We start from the raw sequence: 24113 nt of genomic DNA, 5'->3' as shown, positions 1-24113 counted from the left end.
AAGTGAGTGCTTTCTCTGTCCTTTCGGGGACAATAACAACAATGGTAATCATCTACTAAATATCTGGAGAAAAAAAACAAATAAACACAAAATAATTCACTTCACAATAGAAGGAACTCCAGATATTGACTAAGGAGCTATCTAAAGCATGCTGAGCCTAGTTCAAATTTCTAATGATATTTACCATCAATGTCAAAATACTTTGAGGAAGTTTATTCCTTTTTCAGAAATAATTCTGTACACTTAGACTCTGTTTAATGATTCTCCACGTTTTAGACTTTCATATTAAAACATGTATTGTAAATTTACAAGGATTACAAGTAATTAATGCAGAGACTTCCCAATTTTGGAAGAACATGCCTTTATTCTTGCTTAAGTCACAGAATCAGCTCTCGAAATCAGTTTCACTGCCCTTTACGGGATGCGTTTGGCTGTTAGCAAAAGTTCTCCAACAGATTAGCTAGCCTCTCCAATGTAAATTAATTTGGAGATTTTAACAAATACCTGGTTTTGACATTTGTTATATTTGTCATGGAAAAGTCTGCTTGTCAAACAGACCAGTGACAGCTTTTGACAGCAGATTTTTCTCCACTATAGGTTGTATCCCCTCCTTTCCTGCCTAGTCTACCTCACGCTCAGTTGCAATTCTCAGTTTAACTACAAAATGAGAACCACTTACAAATCTTTCTTTCATCCCCTGCAAAATGTCAGTTCTTCCTTACCTGCTTCTCTATAGTGCACACCCCCTACCTGTTTTTCACAGTCTTTCTAGGGACCTGGAAGTATTCAGATCCCCCATAGGCTGTTCAAAGCAAAATTCTATTTACATCTAGGGAGATTACATACAAATTAGATATACTCTCTTTTAGCTTCAAGCTTTTTCCTCTTCTCTCCAACTCTACTTTCCGTTAAAGAAAAGACTCAAGCTGCAAAATTCATACCTAGCTCTTGGCCACATGAAACCTGTCAGCAAAACCTAGGACTTTAGTTAAACCTATCAGCAAGATAGAAACCATTCCTGAAATTCAGATCTAGCTCTGCATTTGTAGGAATTCTGGAGGGGCTAGGATTCCCTGTTTCAGGTTGTACCCCTTCTTCACTCTAACAATTCAGAGACACAGACTCCAATTTAGAACATACCACTCGTCCAGCAATCCCAGTGGTTCCCAACAGTTTCAGAGCCACAGAACCAAAGACAATTCTGGTCAGACAGAGCTAATTGTATATGTTAAGGTCAACTATAGCTAAGAACAGGTTTCTCATTATTCTGCAATCCCACACTGATAAATTCACCAGCATGGCATCCCAAGTCCATTCTGTAGCTTCAGTACGCAACAGCAAAAAACTGCTCTAAATGACCTGCCTTTTAAATTCAAGATGTCATTTTCTGTTACATTTTCTTTTTCTGTGGAAGGCAGACCTTACATTTCAGAGCACACTTGCTATGTAATGGAAGCCCTACCATTCTCCTTGTAGCCCATGCCCAAGATGACCTCTGGTGCTCTGTAGTAACGTGTCACCACATATGGAGTCATCATGAAGCTGGTGCCTGCAGTCCTGGCCAGTCCAAAATCCAAAATCTTCAGCGTGCAGTCAGATTTCACGACAATATTACTCGGTTTTAAATCCTGCAAAAGACAGTGAAAAAACGTATGACTATCCTTCATAAAGCTATGTACAGCTGTGATCTGGATTGAACATCCACCTTGTAACCAGTTTTATCAGCTCTTCTTCTCTTCCCCTCATAACAAAAGGGGAACATTTTTGAATTTGTTTTTTTCAGCTGGAAATCCCAAAATAGTAAATGCACATTTAAATAAAGAAGTTAACGCAGGGTATTTTCAATCCACTCATAACTGTCTCCTCCTGTCAGTCACAGGAACTGTTCCTTTTGTTGGCAACCACAAAAAACACTCACTACCTCTGGCATCCACAGCTGGGCACTGTACCCTCACCAGACACAGCACTTTGAGGGGGAAAAGCAGAATCAGAGGATACATTTAACATAGACTTAGCAGTCTTTTCATTCATTTTAGCACATGTAACATTCCAATTCCATATGCCCTGTCTGTCCTCTCCATTTTCTGATCAAGCAATATGTGGACCACACTGCAACATCCAGTTTAAGTGTGTGAATGTCATATGTGGTACATGTAGCCAGCTGCATTTTCAGGAGAAAAGACACCTATACATTTCAGAGATCACTTTGATGATATCTGGTGTTTGTTCTTATTTATTTTTGTCTTATTAAATTCACAAGTAATCTCATTCCTAACACAAGCATAAAGCCACTCTGCTAAGTGCCAGGCAATGACTTATAAGCTTATAGTCATTTTTAGAGGGAGATACGGCTTTGATCCACAGTACACAAGAAACTTGGGTGGCTTGTAATGTCTTCATGATGATGTCACATGCTGCCTTAAGTTTCAAACCAAATTCTCCTTACCCTATGGATAATTCCTGCAGAGTGAAGATGTTTGATACCACAGAGCATTTGGTACAGTAGATAAGACATTCGTTCATGGTCTAGCTCCATCTGAATGACCTGGCACAGGTTGGCATCCATTAACTCCATTACCAGGTAACTGAATGAAAAAACAAAGTCATAGAGTCATGGCCTGTATTGAATAGGACCCACAGCATCATCTCAAAGAAGTAACAATGCATTTTCTTGCTTCAAAGTTCAGTTTATTTCTGCTGACTGGAAGTAAGGCAGATGGAGACGGGCTTACTGTAGGGCCCACTCACAACTGTACCAGTTTGGTGGTTGTTTCTCTCCGCTCCAGTTCACTGCAGTGACTGTGTTCTTTTAGCATCCCAGCAAAACAGGCAGATTGCTGGCCTGTTCTTGGTACATTCCCCACCACAGAGACTGAACCCTACGTGGGTAAACATGCAGCAAGACACTAAAACAGGCAGAAAAGAGGCACAAGCGTCAAATGGCATGACTGTTTGGGTTTTGGCCATTATGAGGAATGGCTACCACAGTACATGTAGGAATTGGAGACCAGTAGAGATGTCTGAGAGGCTAAAATGTGCACCCCATGCAAAATATCTTCAAAACTCTTCTTAAGACTGCATGATTTCACACTATCCTCATTACGATTAATTGGTTTCATGCTTCTGATAAATAAGCTTCACTAACAACCTCAGCAGGACGTTAACCCGATCCCCTTTAGAAGTAAGTTAATATGTTAAACACATCAGCTAATTTTTGATGAGACATCTCACAATCACAGTTTATTCGAAATTGTAACATTACATTAAAGCACTGAAATTTCAGTGAAAACACCGGCTCTCCCTCTCAATGTGAGCTGCACGCCTTGTATGCTCTCCAGCACTAATTACCACATGTGCTCTGCACAAGTCTGCAGGAACAACATTATGTGGAAAATCCATATACCAAAGCCAGAATCATAGTGGCCTGACTCCAGCCACTGCTATCTGCTTGTTATCACTATTGATTCAGAGTACAGAATGAGAGTATATTTGCACACAATGCATGTAGAATATGGGAAAGACTGAAAGACAAAAAGAGTATAGCTATATAAACCACTGAACGTTTAAAATTTCATTTAGACCAGATTCGCGCTACACACAGTAGTGCTTGTGCAACAGGGCAACGTTCATCAGAGATGCTAGTTATCCTCTATACCTAGCACTAGTTCCCCAGGCAAGCGATTTTACACAGTCAAAGCTTATACCAAAACAAATACAAAAGGAGGAAATGTTTCGCATCAGTGTCTTCTACAGGAAATTATTTCAGTTTGAAGTGCCAGATTTCAAAACCTCACACACCTCAGGGAGTTAGATAACAACCATCATTTCCTAAGCAAACTCATAAAACAAAAGCAGGCCCCTTTAACTACTCATACCCCCTGAAAATAAGTGCAGACACATCAACCTCCTCAAGAAGAGCCACCAGTAGGTTTTGCACTCTATTACAGCACTTAGGAAACCCAGTATTCAGCACCTTTTAAGTGTCAAAAGTGCTCTTAATATGGGAATGCAGAATATCTGTTTACCCACAGTGTAGAATACACATGATCTTATTTAAAGGGTCTCATAACCTTTGTACTTTCCTGAGTTATATTCAAGATAGACTATAACACCCCACTTTAGTTTAATTATTGCCTGTGTTACTTACACATCCTGGAACTCCTCCAGAGATTTCTGTGGTGTGAAGACATTTAATAAACTGATAATCTGAAAAGCAAAGTAAGACAAAAGGATAAAAAGAAGTGATAAATGTAAGCAGTTAAACTGTTTTTGCAGAATTTTGAAGTGTATGTTAAACTCATTTTCAGTGCTCAATTTATGCTAACACTTCTTGCTTTGTGGATCAGTAAAAAGTCATCAACATTCAAAATAAAATGATGCAGGTCTCTAAGTTTTCTTCTAGATGCACTTGAAATGGTTTCTGAGAGAAGGATTAGAGAACCACAAAATGTTAGGGGTTGGAAGGGACCTTGAAAGATCATCTAGTCCAATCCCCCTGCTGGAGCAGGAACACCTAGATGAGGCTACGCAGGAATGTGTCCAGGCGGGTTTTGAATGTCTCCAGAGAAGGAGACTCCACAACCCCCCTGGGCAGCCTGTTCCAGTGTTCTGATACCCTTACTGAGAAGAAGTTTCTTCTCAAATTTAAGTGGAACCTCCTGTGTTCCAGTTTGCACTCATTGCCCCTTGTCCTGCCATTGGTTGTCATTGAGAAGAGCCTGGCTCCATCCTCCTGACACTCACCCTTTACATGTTTATAAACATTAATGAGGCCGCCCCTCAGTCTCCTCCAAGCTAATGAGACCCAGCTCCCTCAGCCTTTCCTCATAAGGGAGATGCTCCACTCCCTTAATCATCTTTGTTGCCCTGCGTTGGACTCTCTCCAGCAGTTCCCTGTCCTTCTTGAACTGAAGGGCCCAGAACTGGACACAATATTCCCGGTGTGGTCTCACCAGGGCAGAGTAGAGGGGCAGGAGAACCTCTCTGGACCTCCTAACCACCCCCCTTCTAATACACCCCAGGATGCCATTGGCCTTCCTGGCCACAAGGGCACAGTGCTGGCTCACGGTCATCCTGCTGTCCACCAGGACCCCCAGGTCCCTTTCCCCTACACTGTTCTCCAACAGGTTGTTCCCCAACTTATACTGGAACCTGGGGTTTTTCCTGCCTAGATGCAAGACTCTACACTTGCCCTTGTTATATTTCACTAAATTTTTCCCTGCCCAACTCTCCAGCTTGTCCAGGTCACGCTGGATGGCAGCACAGCCTTCTGGCGTGTCAGCCACTCCTCCCAGCTTGGTGTCATCAGCAAACTTGCTGATAGTGCATTCTGTTCCCTCATCCAACTCATTGATTAATATATTGAATAGTACTGGTCCCAGTACTGACCTTTGAGGGACTCCACTAGATACAGGCCTCCAACTAGACTCTGTTCCATTAACCACAACTCTATGGCTTTTTTCCTTCAGCCAGTTCCCAGTCCACCTCACCCAACCATCCAGAGCACACTTCCTCAGTTTAGCTGTAAGGATGCTGTGGGAGACGGTATCAAATGCTTTCTGAAATCACGATAGACCACATTCACTGCTTTACCATCATCTATCCACCTGGTTATGTCTTCATAAAAGGCTATGAAGTTGGTTAAGCATGACTTCCTCTTCGTGAAGCCACGTTGATTAGTGATGATAAGTGACACACCAAAATGTTAATGGTAAGACAGTTAGCTGAACTTCTAAGTTACTGGTTCAATGACCAACCTCAGCTCAATCCAGCATAGCAGTCCTTGTGCCACAGCCAGATGTTTCTTATATGTGAAGAATGCACATCTGAGGGGACAAGCAATCAAGGACCACCTTATTAAACGTAAACAGAAGACCTTCTCACTTCTCTCTGACATGGCTTCAATTCCTTTGAGGGCACATATGCACACGCACTGGCACAAATCCCATCCTGAGAGGTACAGCTTTTTAGTGGAAGACTTTTAGAACAGTGGACACAATCTGGGCAAAGACATCTTCCATACTGCAACTCCTGTTTCACTTTTTTTTTTTTTAATGGGCTGGGCTGTTGAAAGACACTGGTAAGACTGTGTGAAACAGTACAAAGGAAAAATGTGACTCCAGGGATCTGAACTTCTCATGCTTTCCTTCTGTGTGGGCAACAGAGGTAGAAGATAACAGCACAACTGCCACAATGAGAACATCTGAATTTCCCCTTCTTCACCCCCATCACCTCTCTAGGCTTTCTAACAGGAATGGTTCAATATGCTTTCTGTCTGCTCACATATTCTGACTGATTCTTGCTTCTGCACAGGTGCCTTTACAGTTCTCTCATTCCTTTGCACTTCTCTGTACAGATAGATTAAAACTCTTACCAAAATGATGTGGTGCTATTATCTTATATCTTATGTAGCATCTTTAAAATTAATACTGCTCCTGCTAACCGGTGCTCTTTCCAGTTCATTAAAAACACCAAGTGAGAATGCATCATTCTCCTGCCTACAGGGAGAACTACTCTCTCATCGCTGCATTTTCAAAGCCCCACGCACTGGTCTGACTGAGGGTGGCTTCCGTCCAAGTCAGGAGGGAAGAGATGACTACAGCCCCGATCAACACAGTGGCAGTGTAAGCATAAATCAGTGCAGAGGGCACTACAGGTGACAAGTCCTGCTTTTGGCCATTTTAGGGTCAGCCCTTTTTCTTTCCATGTGAATTTGTGATTGAAAACTAGTGTCAAATCCCACATCACACTTTGCAAGCTCATTTATGCTTTGCATAAGGACAAAGAGCCATTGCAGGATCTGAAGCAAGAGCAAAGAGGTAGCAAACACGCACTCACTCCTCATGAAAAGGAAGGGGCATACAGGTATGGCATCAGACCACAGAAAAAATGGCGGAATTGTAGGAAAATGAAATCCTTAAGAGATTCCTTAACCAATGCAATAGGGCAATCCTACATCGCACTACAAATAAAAAGCTTATATAGTGCCTGGCATATAGCTCAAAGTAGGTGGTTACAAATAACCCAGACCTGGAATAACTCTTCTGCTGCAGTGTAGGAATATTTTAATTCATTACAGATATCAAATGTCATACAATAGGTAGTGTGTGTAAGAAGCAGGAGAATCTAGAACCTGCTAGTATGGTTTATTTCGACAAGAACACTGTGATTAGAAGGAACGGCACAACATTTTCAAGCTTCACAGTCCCTGGCTTCACAACACATGAACAGGCGAGAATGGAAAAGTGGTTTTTGTTCTTAATTTTCTTCAGAGGTTTTGCAACTGCCTTTTCCATGACAGCCCCTCATCTTGTACAATCTATACAATGCATCTGTATAACTAGGTTTCAGACGAAGTGCAGATGAGGAATGACACCTGTGCACAGGTACTCTAACTTGAGACACTGCTTTTCAGTCACAAATCTCAGCGATAAGATGAAGCCAGGATTCCAAGAACCACTTCTGCATTTTTGGAAAAGGAGTTGACAAGAACATATTCTGCTCTCTCCCAGTTTATCACGCCAACCCTACCAGCAGCACTCCTATTTGGCATAGCCTTTAAATAAGTACACGGAAGATCCTCATTCTCCTACATGGGCATATAGTACCAGAAAGACTGTAGAGTCCTTGAGCATAATTGATTTTACTTCTGTTTTAAAAAGTCACCTGAAACCAATTTTGTTTCTAACAATCAAATTACATACCATTTCTCTGGTTACCTACTGAAAACTTACGTTTTTATGATTCACACACTTCATGAGGACCAGCTCCCTGTAAGCTCGCTTGGCGTGAGTTTGGTTCTGAAATGGTCTGCTGAGCTTCTTAATGGCCACATTTCTGTCAAGGACGGCATCATATGCAGCACTGCAGTAATTACAAACACAGGGGTTAGGCATCTTAGGGGATATCCTGCATTTCTCAAGGCAAATTCCTGAGACTCAAGTCTACTATTGCCTTTTTTTTCCCACTGAGAAAATTACTGGGATGAAAGAAGGAAAGAGTTTCTAGTGAGAAAAGAAGACATCAAAAGGAAACATGTACCACCACATCAGCAGAAGGCAGCATGCACCACTAGTACTAACTCCAGTTCCATAGGAAATAAACAATTATTTTCAAGGGAAGGGAAAAAAGTTAAGTAACTTCAAATAAAAACAGAATAAAAACTGGATGAGACAAAAAGTTGTTTCACAAAGCAACTCTCTGTGCATTGGGTACAGCGGGGAGGCTTTTGCTTTTTCTGTCCCTATTAAGGACACCTTCACCAAGTGGCTCAATGAACAATTGCCCATTTCTATCTAGAATAAAGTTCATATTTTCCTTATGATATTTCTCATGGAATCAAGTTACTTAGTCATTCTTCAAGACCATGTCACTCAGTTCCAATAACATACCTAGACATAGGACCATTTCACAAAATTTCTTTACCATTTCCTTCTGATAATAATGGTTACACTTAAAAATTTTGAAACTATGAAGAAATACAGGCTCTGGTTTGCAAAGCAGGCTTTTAAAACTAGGCTTGTAAAGTTCTCCTTAAATATTTTGCTGAACGTTCAGTTATTTTGATCTTCAGTTCCTACAAATCTGAATCATTTAATTTGATGGTTCAAATCTGAGTACACAGATTCTGACTTCTAGGTTTCTAAAAGCACAATAATTCTCAGAAATGTTCCCAAACAGACAGTCCTTGGACCCTCTTCCTGATTCTCCCCTTTATCAAGAATAAGGCAAGGCATGACACAAGTTTTCTGTTACTCCATGAAGACAAACAATGTATTTCTCAAAATATAAACCAACCAAACCACTAGTTATTCTAACAAAGACTCTTTAAGCACAAAGTATTCAAAGTAATTTTTTTCTTATTAATCCCTGCTTACTATACACATTCACTGAAATTCACTTACAGATCAAGTACAGGGCAGAAAGCATGCAAGCATCAGAAGCTTAGTCAAAAAGCCAACAAAAACCTGTAAATGCTCTAAATAAGAAAGTAAAAAGTGTTGGCAATGTAGGTCTTCAAAACCACAGAGGTGGAGAAGAAAAAAAATAAATATTTCAATTACACTACTCCTGCATAGATAACATAACAAATACATCCCACAAAAAGGAATAACTGGTTGCTAAAGGTGATGAGGAGTTTTGTGAAGAATGTTTTAGTCCACTGTTGACATTTGCAGCAAGATGGACGGTTTTCCCCTGAGAATACGTTCAGAGGTAAAAAAATAATTTCTCATGACTGCCCCTGCAGGTATTCTGACACTGTCACAAAGTTCCGTTTTAACATTTTTGAAATGAAACTATTTCACATCAGAATGTTAACTTACAGGGAAAAAAGTAAGAATAAATACTGAACAAAGAATCTCCCCAAATTATCAATACTCTGAAATGCCAAGTCATGTACCTGGAGAGGAATAAGCCCAGGCACCACCACACAGCTAGGGGCCAATGGTCTAGAAAGCAGCTTTGACGAGAAGGACTCGGGAGGCCCAGTGGACAACAAGCTGAACGCGAGCCAGGCATGTGTACTCATGGCAAAGGAGGACAATAGCACCCTGGGCTGCATTTAGGAAGACTGTTGCTAGCAGGTCAAGGGGAGTGATCCTTCCACTCTGCTCAGTGCTAAGGCCACATCTGGAGTGCTGGGTCCAGCTCCAGGCTCCCCAGTACAAGAACGATAAGGATATACCAGCATATTTCCACTGATGAAACATGAAAATAATTAGGATCACAGTATCTGTCATATGAGGAGATGGTGCGCAACCTGGGGTTTTTCAGCCCGGAGAAGAGAATGCTCATGGGGATCTTACTTCTGTTCTTAAGTATCTGATGGAAGGACTAAAGAAGATGGAGCCAGACTCTTCCAGTGGCCCTGAGCAACCTGCTCTAGTTAACTCTGCTTTGAACAGGTAGGTTGGACTTCACGCTCTCCAACATCATCCATTATGTCATTTGGCAGCAACTTTCTTCTCTTTCTCATTGATAAGGCATAGAACTTCTATGACCAAGCTAATACCGTGCTAGCCCCATGCATAAACAAAGATATCGCACTCACTATTTAAAGTGTATATGAAGCAGCTTAGATGACAAGGCTATCAAAGATCCAGTCTGACTTGACTTGATTCTGGCCAGAGAATTTCACTCAACTAAATCTTACATTATGAGGAACAACATGTGTGGTTTATAGCCTAGTAGCAGAAAGCAAACCTTCTGTACCAACTGTCAGAACTGTGTTTTTAATTCTCTCTTAGTTCAGTCATGACACAGCATCATAAAGCCCATGACTAAAATATCCCTTATTACATTAAGAAAGTACTGAACAAATAAAATGCAACAGTTAAATGTTTTGTCTCTATGGTTCATGGAAATATATTGCAAATATACTTCAGCAGGCATATCTCTCAACTAATCCATATTACTTGATCACGTAACATCTTTTAAGAATAAAAGCCTACATGAGACTCATCTGAGCTATGTAAGAGTACTTTGAATCATTTAAATAATCTTTTCTCATATTTTAATCTCATTAGTTACATCATAAAATAACTTACTAGGAGTTAGAAAACACTAACACCAAAAGTTTATCTGGACAACCTTTTCTGCAGTTTCTGTCCTCTGTTTGCTTTTCTGAATTTTCTCCAGCAAAGCAGGAGATAAAAGAGCACAAATCTAAAATGAGAAAACAAAAGACTTGTTAATCCTTGGCTTTTATGATCCTTTCCCAGTCCTGTACTTACCATGGAGGAAAATAAAACAACTGAAGGAATCCTTTGTACAGTGATATTTATCATTGCCTTCTATCAAATGGAAGGTGTCCACCTACTTTAAGAAGTCAATACGTGAATTCATTGCACTGAAAAAAATAATAGCACTGATTTTTTTTTTCTGTTCACCAGAGAGCAGCTTTTGTTTACAGACAGCCGACTATGCATTTCACTACAATGAAATTACAGATACCACATGTGGGTCCTCTCTCTGGTGCTTGCTACACAAAATCCTTACCTTGGAACACCAAGGTTAGTACTGATGACATATCAGCCTTCTTAAGTCAAACTTCAATCAGTGGCAGAACAGTGGCTGTATAAACAGGTGACTCAGGGGAGCAGAGATAAGAGAGAAAGAGTAATGAGTGTCTGAGAACCACTAACGAAAAGGCTGACTGTGAAAGTTAATCTCAAGATGGGCAATAAGAGATTGGACTTGCATCTATAATAAAAATCTGTGCTCCTTCTTCTGGAGACTGTTATAACACCCCTTGCTCAACTATGAATTTATTTTTTAATTTATACAGCTGTCCTATTTTTACAACAAAGACTATAATTCACCCTCTGTCTTACAATAAAACGATACTTTACTGCAACATGAGCTCAGAAACATCCTCCAAGTTTACGATATCTCTGGCAGCTGTACAGACAGAAAGCGCAGTCAATAAACTTCTTCCCTATAAATTCTGTTTACAGCTAGTTTGGCAAGGTAAATGTTAGTGTTAAAAATGCCTTTCTAAACTGTAAATAATTTGAAACAAACCAATTTAGCAGAGATAAAAAACTTTAGCCATGTGCAAATATAAATTCGTAACTACCAAGTGATATATGTAATTACAGCTATTTAACAAAACTCTATGCTGACTTCAGCAGAAAATAAACAAACTAATTCTAGCCAAATTTACATGAACCCATCTCATCGTTTACCACCAACATTGTGCTTGATTTCAGACTGTAAGGAGCAATGCACTGTTATCATACACTTGAAGGACCAGGCATTCATTTTTATACTTATTTTGAAAAGCAAAGAGAAGCATTTGAGTTTAATATCCAAGATTCTATTTTCAATAGACACTCACAAAGTAAATGCTTAAAATGATTCTTCTCATACAGGAATAAATCTTTTAACCAACAATGAAACTAAACAATTATCACTACCATTGTATTCTACCCCAGAACAGACTGTCAAAATCACAGAAAACGTTTTTTAAATTGACTCCTAGGGAAGTGCTCCTAGGACAACAAATGGCAATTTTTGATAGTCTTAAATTTCAAGATTCTTTGGATGGAGCACACATGTCCTTTTCAAGATGCTTACCCTTTCTCAAGCCACTACTCCTTTAAAGTACTATTATGAGCTCTTAGAAGATAGAACCAAAGCTTGGAAGGAGAAGAGCAGCTCCCGGCCGCCCAGGACAGGCTGTGAAACAGAGACTCAAAGCAATCTCAAAAACAGGTCTCTACATTAAGACAGTCTCTTCACTGAATGATGTAGAAATCTAAGGGACACTAAACGGTCCTCTTACCTACCCTACATATAATACATATGTCACAGCAAATATAGTATTAAAATCTTTCTGAAAAGCTACTTAATGGTACATATACTTTCTAAAGTAGCATCTTTGCCTTCCTCAAGAAAGACCCAGCTGCTGCAACTTTGTTCCAAATCACTTCTATTTATTTCTGCATTACTTGATGCTTCTAAGGTAGTTTTGCCACTGACATTAGCATTTTGCCTTATTTCCTTCATCCCAGCATAGTAAGAGGGAAGAAAACTAAAAGTGATCTTGTTAAACAAAGCACTGATCTGTATATTTTAAATAACCTGGTTGTTTGGTGCTGTGATCTCCATCAGTGGAAAGAACCGGCAACCTTGAAAACCACAGTTAACAAGAATGCTAATGACAGCTCAGCCTCAACCACCACTGATAGATGGAACAGAACATATTTGATATAGACACATAGATACACATCTGCATGAATATGCACATACACATAAGAAGAAAAGCACAGATGGTTGTATATATAGATGCCTTTCACAGTAATTTTTCTGACTTCAAACTCCCTGCCCTACATTTTAGATAACTATCACTACTGCACTTCTGAGAAGTCATTTTTAGGAACAACAAGAACCAACTATCTTTCTCATATATGAAGCAAAGTTTCTGCAAAAGTGCTTTACAAAACTTTAAGTTCTTTTTCTTTGCTCTACTCAAGGTCTCATTTCAGACAAGCACCCTTATTAAAAAAAAGAGTGGAAAAATTAGTTTGCTTTAAGCAGATTTCAAAGTGTGTTCCGGTATGTTTTTTGTGGTTTTTGTTTGCTTTTTGAATTGACCTCACTTATTAGTCCAAATTTTAGAATGAAATCAGACTTACCTTTTTTCCCCTCTCCTTTCAACTTGTAACTTATGAGTTTTTAGAGGCAGACATTGATACATTTATATTTACAGACAGTGCATACTCCTTTCTTCAATAATTACTTTTAAACAGGAAAAAACCCACTAAAACATTACTTTTAGAGTAAAAACTTTTATCCAGAAACTGTATTTAAAAGAAGTGAATGTTTTCCATTACAATGATGTAAAAGAAAATAATTCCATACGTGCACCAACACGTACAAACAGTTTTCCCCTAAATATTATAATTCAAAGGCTGCTGTATTGAACAAGAGGCTTTCAACATCATTATTAAGGATTGGAACCAAGCCTGTGTGCTGAAAACCCAGAAAATAACCAGTACGACCCTAATGAAAAGCTGCAAACCTGTAGTCAGGAATGGCTATTCTACACTCCAGGATAAGGTCTATTTCTCCTTAAAATGAAGAGAAATTCACTTGCCTCTGAGACAATATTCAGAGCTGATGCTTAAAAAGACCAGTACAGTTTCATAACGAATGATTGCTGCACTTATTCTGCTACCAGATACGGTTCCAACTATTTGTTTTGAGTTTCCGTCAGCTCTCAGTTCCTTGCAATCAGTTGGTAACAAGTTGGATTAAGAAATTAAAAAAAGCTGCCTCCACACATGCAACACAAGTCATCATTTACTTTTTCACTATCACCATGGCTATTTCACAAAATAAAACAAGCCAGCCTCTAAGACCTGTGAGCTTCCTTGTCACAGCAGAGGTTACTCATTGGGCTCAAAATGTTCCTTGCCACACTACATGAGGAAACAAAGATTGTGCACAGTGAAATAGAAAGACTGAACTAAGCAGTCACCTCAGTGCATTTTACATGGGAGCAGGTCCCCTCTCTGGGCCTTTGGGAACATCACAGACAAAACACCGTGAAGTCACTGCCAAATATTTAACATGCCACCTCTTATCCTGTGTTGGGAATGAAGTAGTATGAGAGAGGGCAGAAATGCTTGAATCATTTGGGATTATCATCCTAGTCCTTGAATAATACTTCAGTCTTGCTGTTAAGATCCTATTGTGAACTTTGTAACACCTAAATGTACCATTAAAATTGAGTGATTTTAAGACAGACATTCAAAATGTGTGGCTTACATTTCAGTGTTTAATCGGTAAAGACAGGTTTTTTATAAAAAATCCCAAAACTCTAAGAGAATCAGGCCTACCATTCAGTGTGCACATGCTTTCATATATTTAAAAACACTATGGCAGGTAAAATTCTGCTAAAACCAGAAAAGATATGTCTTGCTCTCTGCTTGCACTATACTCTTCACTTAGTGTATTGCACTACAAAATGCTTGTTCTCAAACTTGGCTTATAAAAGTTATGGTTCTGATACCGAAATAAAGTCCTCTGAAAATGGAAGAGCTTACCGACCAATTCACATTATGGATTTTACATTTAGATATTAAATATTTTAGAACAGAGAAGAGTATATTTGGCACATTTTGTCTAAAATTGTCCGCATCTCCTGTATTACAGCATCACTGAAATTATTACTGTAGCATTTCAATACAGGTTTCCTCACTTGACTACAATGTAATTATTCTATTTGCCACCTTGTAAAATACAGCACTCTGAAGGCCTTGCTTAAATGAGAGCATGTTTTAGTTGAGCTGTGTTTTTTCAGAAATCAGACCAAAGCTCTCTGGTTATCTATACACTAAACAAGAAAAAGTCATTAAAAGAGTTCTATGCACATTTCTGTCTGAAAATGCGCATAAATGACCAGAAGAAGAAAGAGCTGCTCACATGACCAGTTGTACATGTGCTTATTGAAATGGGAGCCCAACAGACAAATCTTCACCACAGCTAGAAGAAACTACTTCAACAGGAATCTTTCCCCAGTCGTATCTGTGACAATGTAGGTCTAGATATCTATGATCTTAAAATGAGATCCAAATGCACTCGTGCTTATTCTTAAAAAAACCACAAAGTCTGAGCTCACAACTCATTCAATGCCTCTCCTGTCACCCATAAAGGATTAGACTAGTACAATTTTGATATCTACAATATCTGCAGTCCAATTTTGAATTCATATTAGTCATTCTGTTCAAAGTACTAGAGTCAGCCCCATTGCTTGAAATGTCAAAACCAGGCAGCTCTTTCCAGCAAAGATAAACTGAGAAACACAATGAATTTGTATTTCTAAAGGCAACTAGATTTGCAACTTGGCTGTGAAATCTATTTTACAATTCAGTCATGCTGAGACGGCTCTTATCCATTAAACTTTCAGATGGGTGGTCTGAAGGAAGATGCTATCATATATCATACATATGACAATGTAAAAGCTGCTGCACAGGAAAAAAAAAAAAAGGCTGGAACACTTATTTTTAGTAAAATATTAACAAAACAAGTTCACTTAACATCTGTCACCGGTGCCTCCAAATGTACTATATCATGATTTCGTTATACTACTGGGTAAAACAATAACAACATAATTCACCATGTGGCAAAACAAGCTACACACTTAGAAAACTATCGGGAAAAAGAAGACTCACGGGCTGGAATCAATTAAGAAAAAGGATAGTCTGCAGTAAAATTTGCTGTCTATTACTTGATAACAAATTCTACTGTTACAAGGCTGAACCTGCTCTGCTGATATCTTCTTTTAAAAGAGTTACACACACGAAAATATCAAATTTGTTCATGTAAACAAAGCGTTCTTCCATCAATACCTCTATTGGTTCTTAAAGGTGACTATCCTCCCCAACTCCATCACCCCCACGAACCCATGTATAGAGAAGTTCCACACCTGTACAGACCAAAATCTCTTGACAATTCAAATGCACAGGGTTATGCGTTTTTGGCTCAAGTTGTACAGAAATGTCTCTATGACTCTCTCATCTGAAGCTTGAACTTCAATTTAGTTGTCTTTCTAATTACCTGAGCTGGTGACACCCTAAGAAGAACCAGTTTGGAATTCACCGATCCATTCTGTACATTGATGCAAGACAAACTCTTTTCCCACAGCTATTCTCACTCAAAAAGACTGTGTAGGGATACAGTAGGAAAAGCAATATGGAAACAGGTGCACTGTTCACACATCACCTGGCTTGTCTCTCATAATGGATGCCATTTTACTTTGCCTAGTGACTAAAATGTTCATGAGGATACTGAATATAAAGTATGTTTACATATTTCTCACCTGTATATATACTCTGCTAATTCTTTATATTTGGCTGTGGAAGCAATTCGGTTGTAGAATCCTTTTCTGAACAGAACTGGAAACTCAGTACTTTCTGCTTCTGCATTTCTCGTGTCCCTAATTTATTATATAGTCTGCTATCCGACAATAACTTTTGCTTACTGTCAGTCAAGGAAATTCAACCTGGTCAGTGAAAGAAGCCAAGTTGTTTTTTTGTTTTGTTTTCTTTTTTTTTTCTTTCTGCTTTAAAGGTCTCCAGGCCAAAATGCTTCCCCTTACATGTGTGACATGTTAGAGATTACAATCTCATGGTTTCCAATGTGTGCAACACTATTTGCTCTTTGTAGGCTCAAGGATTACTGAAGTCAGAGCGCAGTAAACTTATGAAAAACGGATCAGAGATGGTGGTGCTTGTCAATAGTCAGTGGCATAAAACACATGGGCAAAGGAAGTTAAAATGTGATTTGCAGGTAAACATCTGCCCAGCATTTGGAGAATGGGTATAAGGCATTGAATCTTGCAATGAGATCTCACATTTGGTGCTCTTAACTGTTAGGAGGATATGTAAACTTTGGACACTTTTCAAGTTGTGTTAAGAACCAAAGCAGCCAAAAGAAGTCCTGTTTCCTCATTTAACAATAATTTACAAGACTACAGAAAAACAGACACCAAGGCAGAGCCTGTACACCTGGCAGAAGTTGAATACGTAGCACTTTCAAGCTGTCAGTCACACAATTTTGGATCTACAAACTGAAATAGAAAACAGCTACTATCTTCCATAGCCACCCCAGTGTCATAATTTAAAAGATTTGCTGGCTTGCCTGACAGAACAATATCTGTCAGTTTGGAGAAAAAGAAACATTATTTCATCACTTTTCTTGCTGCGTTTCTCAACTGATGAAAAATCAAAATCCAACCAAGCACTAAAAATGTATTGTCAGCAAGTCATCATTTGCAATGTTATAATCATGGAAGGAAAAAAAAAAAAGCAACAGTAAAAAGGTTAACCCTTTCGCTGCTCTAGTTTCCCATAGCTAACCCTGCAACCTCTGGAAGGCTGTTCTAACCAAAGAGAAAGAGCAGATCAGAAATGCTGAAATGTCACTTGGTGGTGCTCTCAGAGAGGAGAAAGCCAGTCCTGCCAGAAATGTCACCTTTACCCTCCCAGCCAAAAGGCTAATTCACAGCCTGCCCCTACACTGACACTAACTCACAACCAACCCAGGCTGCTCTAACTCATTCTGCTCTCTCCTTTATCTACAGTGTCTCACATCTAGGGACATGTCTGACACAGGTAAGACGTGAGCAGGTAGAACTGATCATTTATAAGAGTACAAAAAGGTTTATCTGCTGTATAACAAGCTGAAATACCTGTGTTCAACAGGAACAAAATGAAAAACTACTCAGGGTTTTCGGGCTTCCCTGTTACACCAGAAATTTCAAGATATAAATGCTCTGACACATTTTTAAAACAAGATTTTTGTTTCAATTAGAAAAATTACCCCTTTCTGTGTCTCCTGGTGAATTAGCAACCCCAGAGATATAAAATTTATTTTCAGTTTGTAAATGGGAGCCAGTCAATTTTGGATTGAAAAGTGTAACACCATAAATCCAGAAAAGAGTAGCAGGAACAAAACCACAAACACCACCCCTCCCATAAAAAACCCCAAACCAGAACCCTCTGTTTGCTACATGCTTTCATTCCTGCCTTTGAGTCTTCCTCCTTTCTGCTTCCCTTCCCAACTGCCTCTATGGCAGGTGTTCATACTTTTTGTAAAACACTGAGAATCAGTATACCACATTAGTATCAGAAAATAAATATCAGCAATACATCTTAACAAAGAAAACAGAATTATCTGAGGTGTATTTCCTTCCAAACCGGCTCTAATTTTTCTATTTCTGGTCCTACTGCTGCTTTGTTTTGATGCCTGCCCTTTTATTTGAATGCCCTGTTCTAGAGCCCTATCTCTCTGATTCCATATGGTCACTGCTATTTTCCTATCGCAGGTGAAACCCCTTGTTCCTAGGAGAGAACATAAGCGTTTAGTGACATAGTTCTCACAAAAAACACATGGTCATTGGCGATGATGATGCAACAGTCTTCCTTTCAGTGGTGGCAGGATTTCAAGTGAATAAAATAAAAGGGCAAGTCTGACCTCAGTTAAGGAATGCCTGCACCGCACTGACAGTAGCTAATTTCAACCCTGATTTCCTCCTTGAACTGAGATTTGTCTGCAACTGAATTCCAGGCAAAGACAACATGACACAACAGGAGAAGCAAGGATAGTCTTAAAAAGAAACTAAATTTAAAATATCTGATATGTTGAAGCATAAGAGTGAGATAGAACAAACGTGCAAACAGGGAAGTCTGGCAGTGACCTAAAGGAAGTTTTTGATGAGGTGGGAGCAGATAGGTGCTTGTCATCTGCAAAGGCAGTTATAAAATGTTACTGCCTGACAACACAAAGTGTAAATCAAATTGAGTTGTCAGCCACAACAGAAAGAGTTTAAGTTACAGAAACATGAATTACTTCTATGCAGCCACAGAATTTACAAACAGCCGATAATATTTTCAATGGCTCCGAAAGGATCATAGATGCTTATCCATTAATGGCTGTGAACAGACCTGATGTATACCTCAGAGCTGTACTGATCCAACTGAAAATCCTGGCTGTTCACACTCTCAGATGAGCCTGACTGTGCCTTTACAGTATTGTAGTTTATGACCAAGTAAAGAGAGTACTGCTGTCAAAGTACACAAAAACAGGTTGTGCAGAGATAGTTTCTACACCAGCTTACTTCTTTATTTTTTTAGTAAACCTGAAGAGAGAAAAATTTTGATAGATCCTGCCTACTTAACTATTGTAGTCACAGAAACTATGCAGGTTCTTTAAGAAGAAAAAAAGGACAGAGTCCGAGATATAGATGGTCTGAGTACTTTAGAGACAGAGCCTCTGATCTCTTTGCTAGAATAGCATGCTGTGGCATGTTTTATCACATATTGTTTGTGACTACCAGAACCTAAATTAAATTTCAGATTTCTGTGGACTAGTGAAGGGAAATGAAACATGAGAAGATAAACATGAAATACATGGTGACTTCCAGGAATCTCAGCAATTAGGTAGGAAAAGGACATTAAAAGAAAAAGACGATTTTTTTTTTTTTTTAAGTAATTACATGCCAGACCTTTGAGAAAAAATAAACAATAAGTCTTGCTCAAACATTACATCTCAGGTACCCCTGTCATATAAATATGGGTCTTCATCCAGCCTCAGGTGCCTTCATGCACTGCTACTGGATATATTTTTTACTTTTTTTTTCTTCTTTCCCATTTCTATTAAATATATCAATAGATAGAAGAAGTTGTAAGAATCAAAGTAAACATGGAATAGAAGTTGCTTATTCTTTAAGACAATTAACTTAGCTCAATTTTCAGATATATCACAAGCTGCTTGACAAGTGGCAGCTGTTATCTATGCGCTTAACAGCAATTTCCTCCACATCGAGGCTAAATTCTTCAAGCAAACTGTCTCTGAATATGTGCTACTATGCAAATTCTAACAGTATCACCTTAGGAAACACAAATCTGACTAACTTAAGATACCATCCTCCCTCAATATTACAGAGCCCATTTCCAGAGCTACGAAAAACTTGCTGTTCCCACCGGGAGTTTCTCAGCACCTCAAAATTCATGTGCTGGTGATCCAGATTCCAAACACAATTGGGAAATTTGCTATCTTTCTGAAGAATCAAGGCACAGATGTATCAGAATGACAAACCAGAATGTGTTGTTCCAGATGTACATCAGATGGTGATCTATGGTTAGCTGAACCCATGCAACTGAATTTATGGCATTTCAGAGTAATGACGCTAAAAAATCCAAACAATGCTACAATGTGAATGTAAATTTTAACTGGAGAATAATCCTGCAACATACAGATGAATGAGTGAGGCTTGAAGTTCGCTCTGGGTTTACTTGGGGGTATTTCAACATTTCAGAACTTTCCAAAGTGGGAAAAAAAAAATGCTGGCAATCATTTAAACCACTTGTTCTCAGAAGAAGAAATCTCATCAGGTTTTGTCATTGTAGGAGATATTAGCACTGGGAAGGATCAGAGAATTTATTTAAATTTACAGGCTTATTTCACTAACAGTACAGTAATAGTTTACAGTACAAATTGACAGGTATTTTCTACATTACTCTTGCACAAAACACTTCCAAAACTCTCTAAAGTTTGTCTTCAAAAGCCTCCTCAGGAGCAGAGTGTCAAGGCACATCAGCAAGGCACACAACAGCATGAGGACACAAGCTGAACTAATGAATACACATTGGAGAATCTTTTAAAGAACAGAATAAATCCGCGGTGCCAGTCAACAGAATAAGCACAAAAAGTCTGAGATACGACTGTGTAACTGAAACACAACTGAATTCACAACACACACTCCATACTGATTTACAGGAAAGACTGGGACTGACAAAATTAACACTGCCACTCCCTTCAGGGCCACCAAAATTCTAGGCACATCTGAGTACACGGTTCACTTTGTTTCTGCTCTGAATTATGTGTATTCTTTCTTCTCTTCTGAGGGAAACTTGTGATCTATCTTATGGTGAGAACACCTCTTAACATCAATGGAACTGTGCTGGTTTATACAAGAGGAAACACTGACCTCTGTCAGGGAATACAGTATTTCAGTTCAGTGGCACAAAGAAACCAAAACAATGTAATTGAGATGGCAGGGTCATGATGGAGAAATATCTTAATCTCTCGACAACTTTATTATGCCAGTGTCCAGCTAAACAATAGAAACAGGGTTGTGCATTAACTGCAAGACACTGTCACTATTCTCTTTTCCATTGCACCATAGCAAATACATAAACTGTTCTTCTTTGATCAGTGTGGGCTCAGCATTGATTATGCTCAGAGATGTCATCTCCTCTTTTCTATGATTTTTACCGTTATTTCCATTGCAGTATCTCTTTGGAGCCTCATACTCAAGACCAGGAGTCAATCGTGCTACATGAAATCAGAACTGAAGGATAACCAACATACAAAAGAGCTCAAGTGTTTTTGCAAACTCAAGGATCTCATATTCTTCATTATTTGCAGGCACATTCCATGCGGAACACAGTCATACTAAATTAAACTTTATTTTTATGTAGTTCTGTTGATTGACTATGATCATATTCTTTACAGACATCTACATTCTACAGGATGGAAGAGGTATTCCTATAATAATTTTCTTAGTATACATGAATATACAGAAAGTAAGAGGAAGTTTTAGCCAGTTCCATCTTCACAAATCTTTCATGACCAGCATCATGACACAACACGACACTTCTCTGTGAAAGCTCCCAGAAGAACAGCAACAAAAACCGCTTCACATACTGGACAGAATCTGTTGCATTCCTGCTCCTGGTGATTTCTTGAGGGAAAACAATCAGCAGTTATATAGCAACAACAAGCACCACCATCATAAATGCCTGTTTGGAAGAACTCTGCACTTCTTAGGATTGAATCAGCAAATTACATATAAATCAGCAAAGGAGAACCTTAGACAACACAGCAAGCTAGCAGTTGCCCTGCTGACTGTACTTGTTACAGGGAAGACAAAACCACTGCAATCTCCTTCCTATGCAGGCTCAAAAATATAACGTAATCACTATTTCCGAGATGAAAAAAAAAAAAAAAGGCAGAAAAACCACACAACCATAAACAGCATTAAAAAAAAAAAAAGTCCAATTTACTTCTTCAAGGATATATTTATAGACTCCTCTATATTTGCAGATGAGACACCTTTCTAAATTTATAATGCATTCACTAAAAAACTACCAGGGCTCTCCAAAAACATCCTCAAAACATTGTTCCTGCTCCCATACTCCCCCAAAAATATTACAAAAACCTTCTGCATAAACTAGGTAGCATAAACCACCTCCCGGTTTACACTCCTCTGTCCAGTTGACATGTTATTAGACTACATCCCAACATCATACAGCATGAAAGTCTGTCTTCACTCTTCACAAAAGAGCAAGATAAAATTCAGGATTTCAGCTGAAAGACATCAGACTCATCTATTTGATACTCACCCAGACAACTCTGTCCTCAAATCCAACACTTTCTCCTGAGAATGCACACAGGTATAGGCACCAATGCAGTCATAAACCAGGCCAAATGTCTTCCATAAGCTGCTTCTAAGATTTTAATTACTTGCATCCTCAAGCCTCTACGTGATCTTTTCACTACCTGCCATGGAAAACTGGGCTTCATACTTGCTTCCATCATAAATTCAAAAACTATCATAGCCCCTTCAAATTGCTTTTCAAATATTCCTATACACCATAATTTTCCTAGACATCAGAGGCAGTATCAAAATATCACAGCAAATATAAGAAATGAAAGCTTGCAAACCACAGCAGAAAACCTACAGATAACTGCTTTGCTTCCAGGCAAAAAGTATTAATTTAAAAAACAAGAAAATCCTCCCTCCACCATCAGCATATTTTTGTTGATTTTATAGAACATGAGAATCCCTTTCCCTCTACCCTCTTCTAAACCATCCATCCCTGCAGGCTTAAAGTGACCTCTCTCTCTCCCCCTTGTAAAATAAGGCAGCTGTCACCTCCCTTCTAACACTGCAGAGAGGTACAAACTAATGCTTCTCTCAGTGGTTTAAGTAGCATGTATCTAATTAAACTGTTCTCAGCTCATTTTACCTTTGAAGTTTTCTGTTTCTATCAGACTTGAAACTCAATGTGTGTCATTAAAAGCCTGCATAGTTTTTACAACTACAGAGCTTGGTCTAATATACTTCAAGCTATGTTTTAGCTATGTCCCATTGTCATCATGTCTAAACCAACGTGATAAGTTTATGCAAACACACCCTACATAGTCTTTCTCACAGATGTCAGCACTGTGGGTACAGTGAGCAAACAATCTACAATTTCATTAAGAGCAGTTTTTGCAGAGTGAAGAGGAACTTCCCTGCCCAAGAGATTCCAACCAGTTTTTTTTCTTCCTGCTGGTAAAAATAACTTTGTGAACACGGTTAACAAAAATCCCATTGAAAGCTCCTACCACTAATTCCTGAAGATATGGAATGCAGTATGTCTACAGCCAACATCACTTTATCAACGAGTCCTGTAATTATTTCACATGGGCGCAATGACAATTATAAGTAACACTCACACCACATGGCTTGCTCTTTTTCACATAATTTAATAAATTATCATCCCCTCAAGACTTTAATATCTTTACCTTAATGCTTCTGTATCAAGAAAATGATTATATCTTCAGTGTAATTTTTAGAATAGTCAAATGAAGTCCCCATTTATTTCATAACCCCATTCCCTGCTTCCTGTGCCTGTTTCTGTCCCACGACAAGAACTGTTTTTCACTGAATTGCTCTTACTTATGTTGACATCTATTTATAGAATTGTGTGAGAAAGACTTCAATACTCTGTGGCTTTGCCGAGGAGCCCTGCAACACCGGCTTCCAAGAGCAGCCTGAGAAACATCGTGTCTCTCCTTCATCTTCCTCTGCCTCCACAATTACCCCATGGGCTACAGGCAGCTTGCTGGGGCAAATGCACCTGGCAAGGGGCAAAGGCAGCCGGCATGCTGGGCATGTGGGGTCCCACATCGAAGCAAACAGGAAAGCTGGAGCTAGCATAGAATCATAGAACCATAGAATTGTTTCAGTTGGAAGAGACCCTCAGGATCACTGAGTCCAACCATAACCCAACCTAACTCTAGCACTAAACATCTTTTAAACACCTCCAGGTATG

At 39.0% G+C, this 24113-nt stretch overlaps 1 protein-coding gene across 23 annotated transcripts in view; it reads right to left on the bottom strand.

Annotated features, from left to right (window-relative positions):
• MAPK10 (mitogen-activated protein kinase 10) overlaps nt 1–24113 on the bottom strand; it is a 167377-nt gene that overhangs the window by 51881 nt on the left and 91383 nt on the right. For 22 of the 23 annotated variants that reach the window (XM_021289241.2, XM_065061827.1, XM_065061833.1 and 19 more), the window contains 4 exons: nt 7734–7863; nt 4148–4206; nt 2447–2585; nt 1463–1628 (listed from right to left, as the gene is read on the bottom strand). In XM_021289241.2, the coding sequence (XP_021144916.1) occupies nt 1463–1628; nt 2447–2585; nt 4148–4206; nt 7734–7863 (494 nt within the window). Of the gene's footprint in view, nt 1–1462; nt 1629–2446; nt 2586–4147; nt 4207–7733; nt 7864–10547; nt 10642–24113 lie in introns of those variants that run through there. The other variant, XM_021289250.2, reaches the window with a different exon arrangement.

This window comes from Columba livia, chromosome 4 (genome assembly GCF_036013475.1).
Source record: "Columba livia isolate bColLiv1 breed racing homer chromosome 4, bColLiv1.pat.W.v2, whole genome shotgun sequence".
Lineage (NCBI taxonomy): Eukaryota > Metazoa > Chordata > Aves > Columbiformes > Columbidae > Columba > Columba livia.
This window is presented reverse-complemented; position numbering and strand designations above follow the sequence as displayed.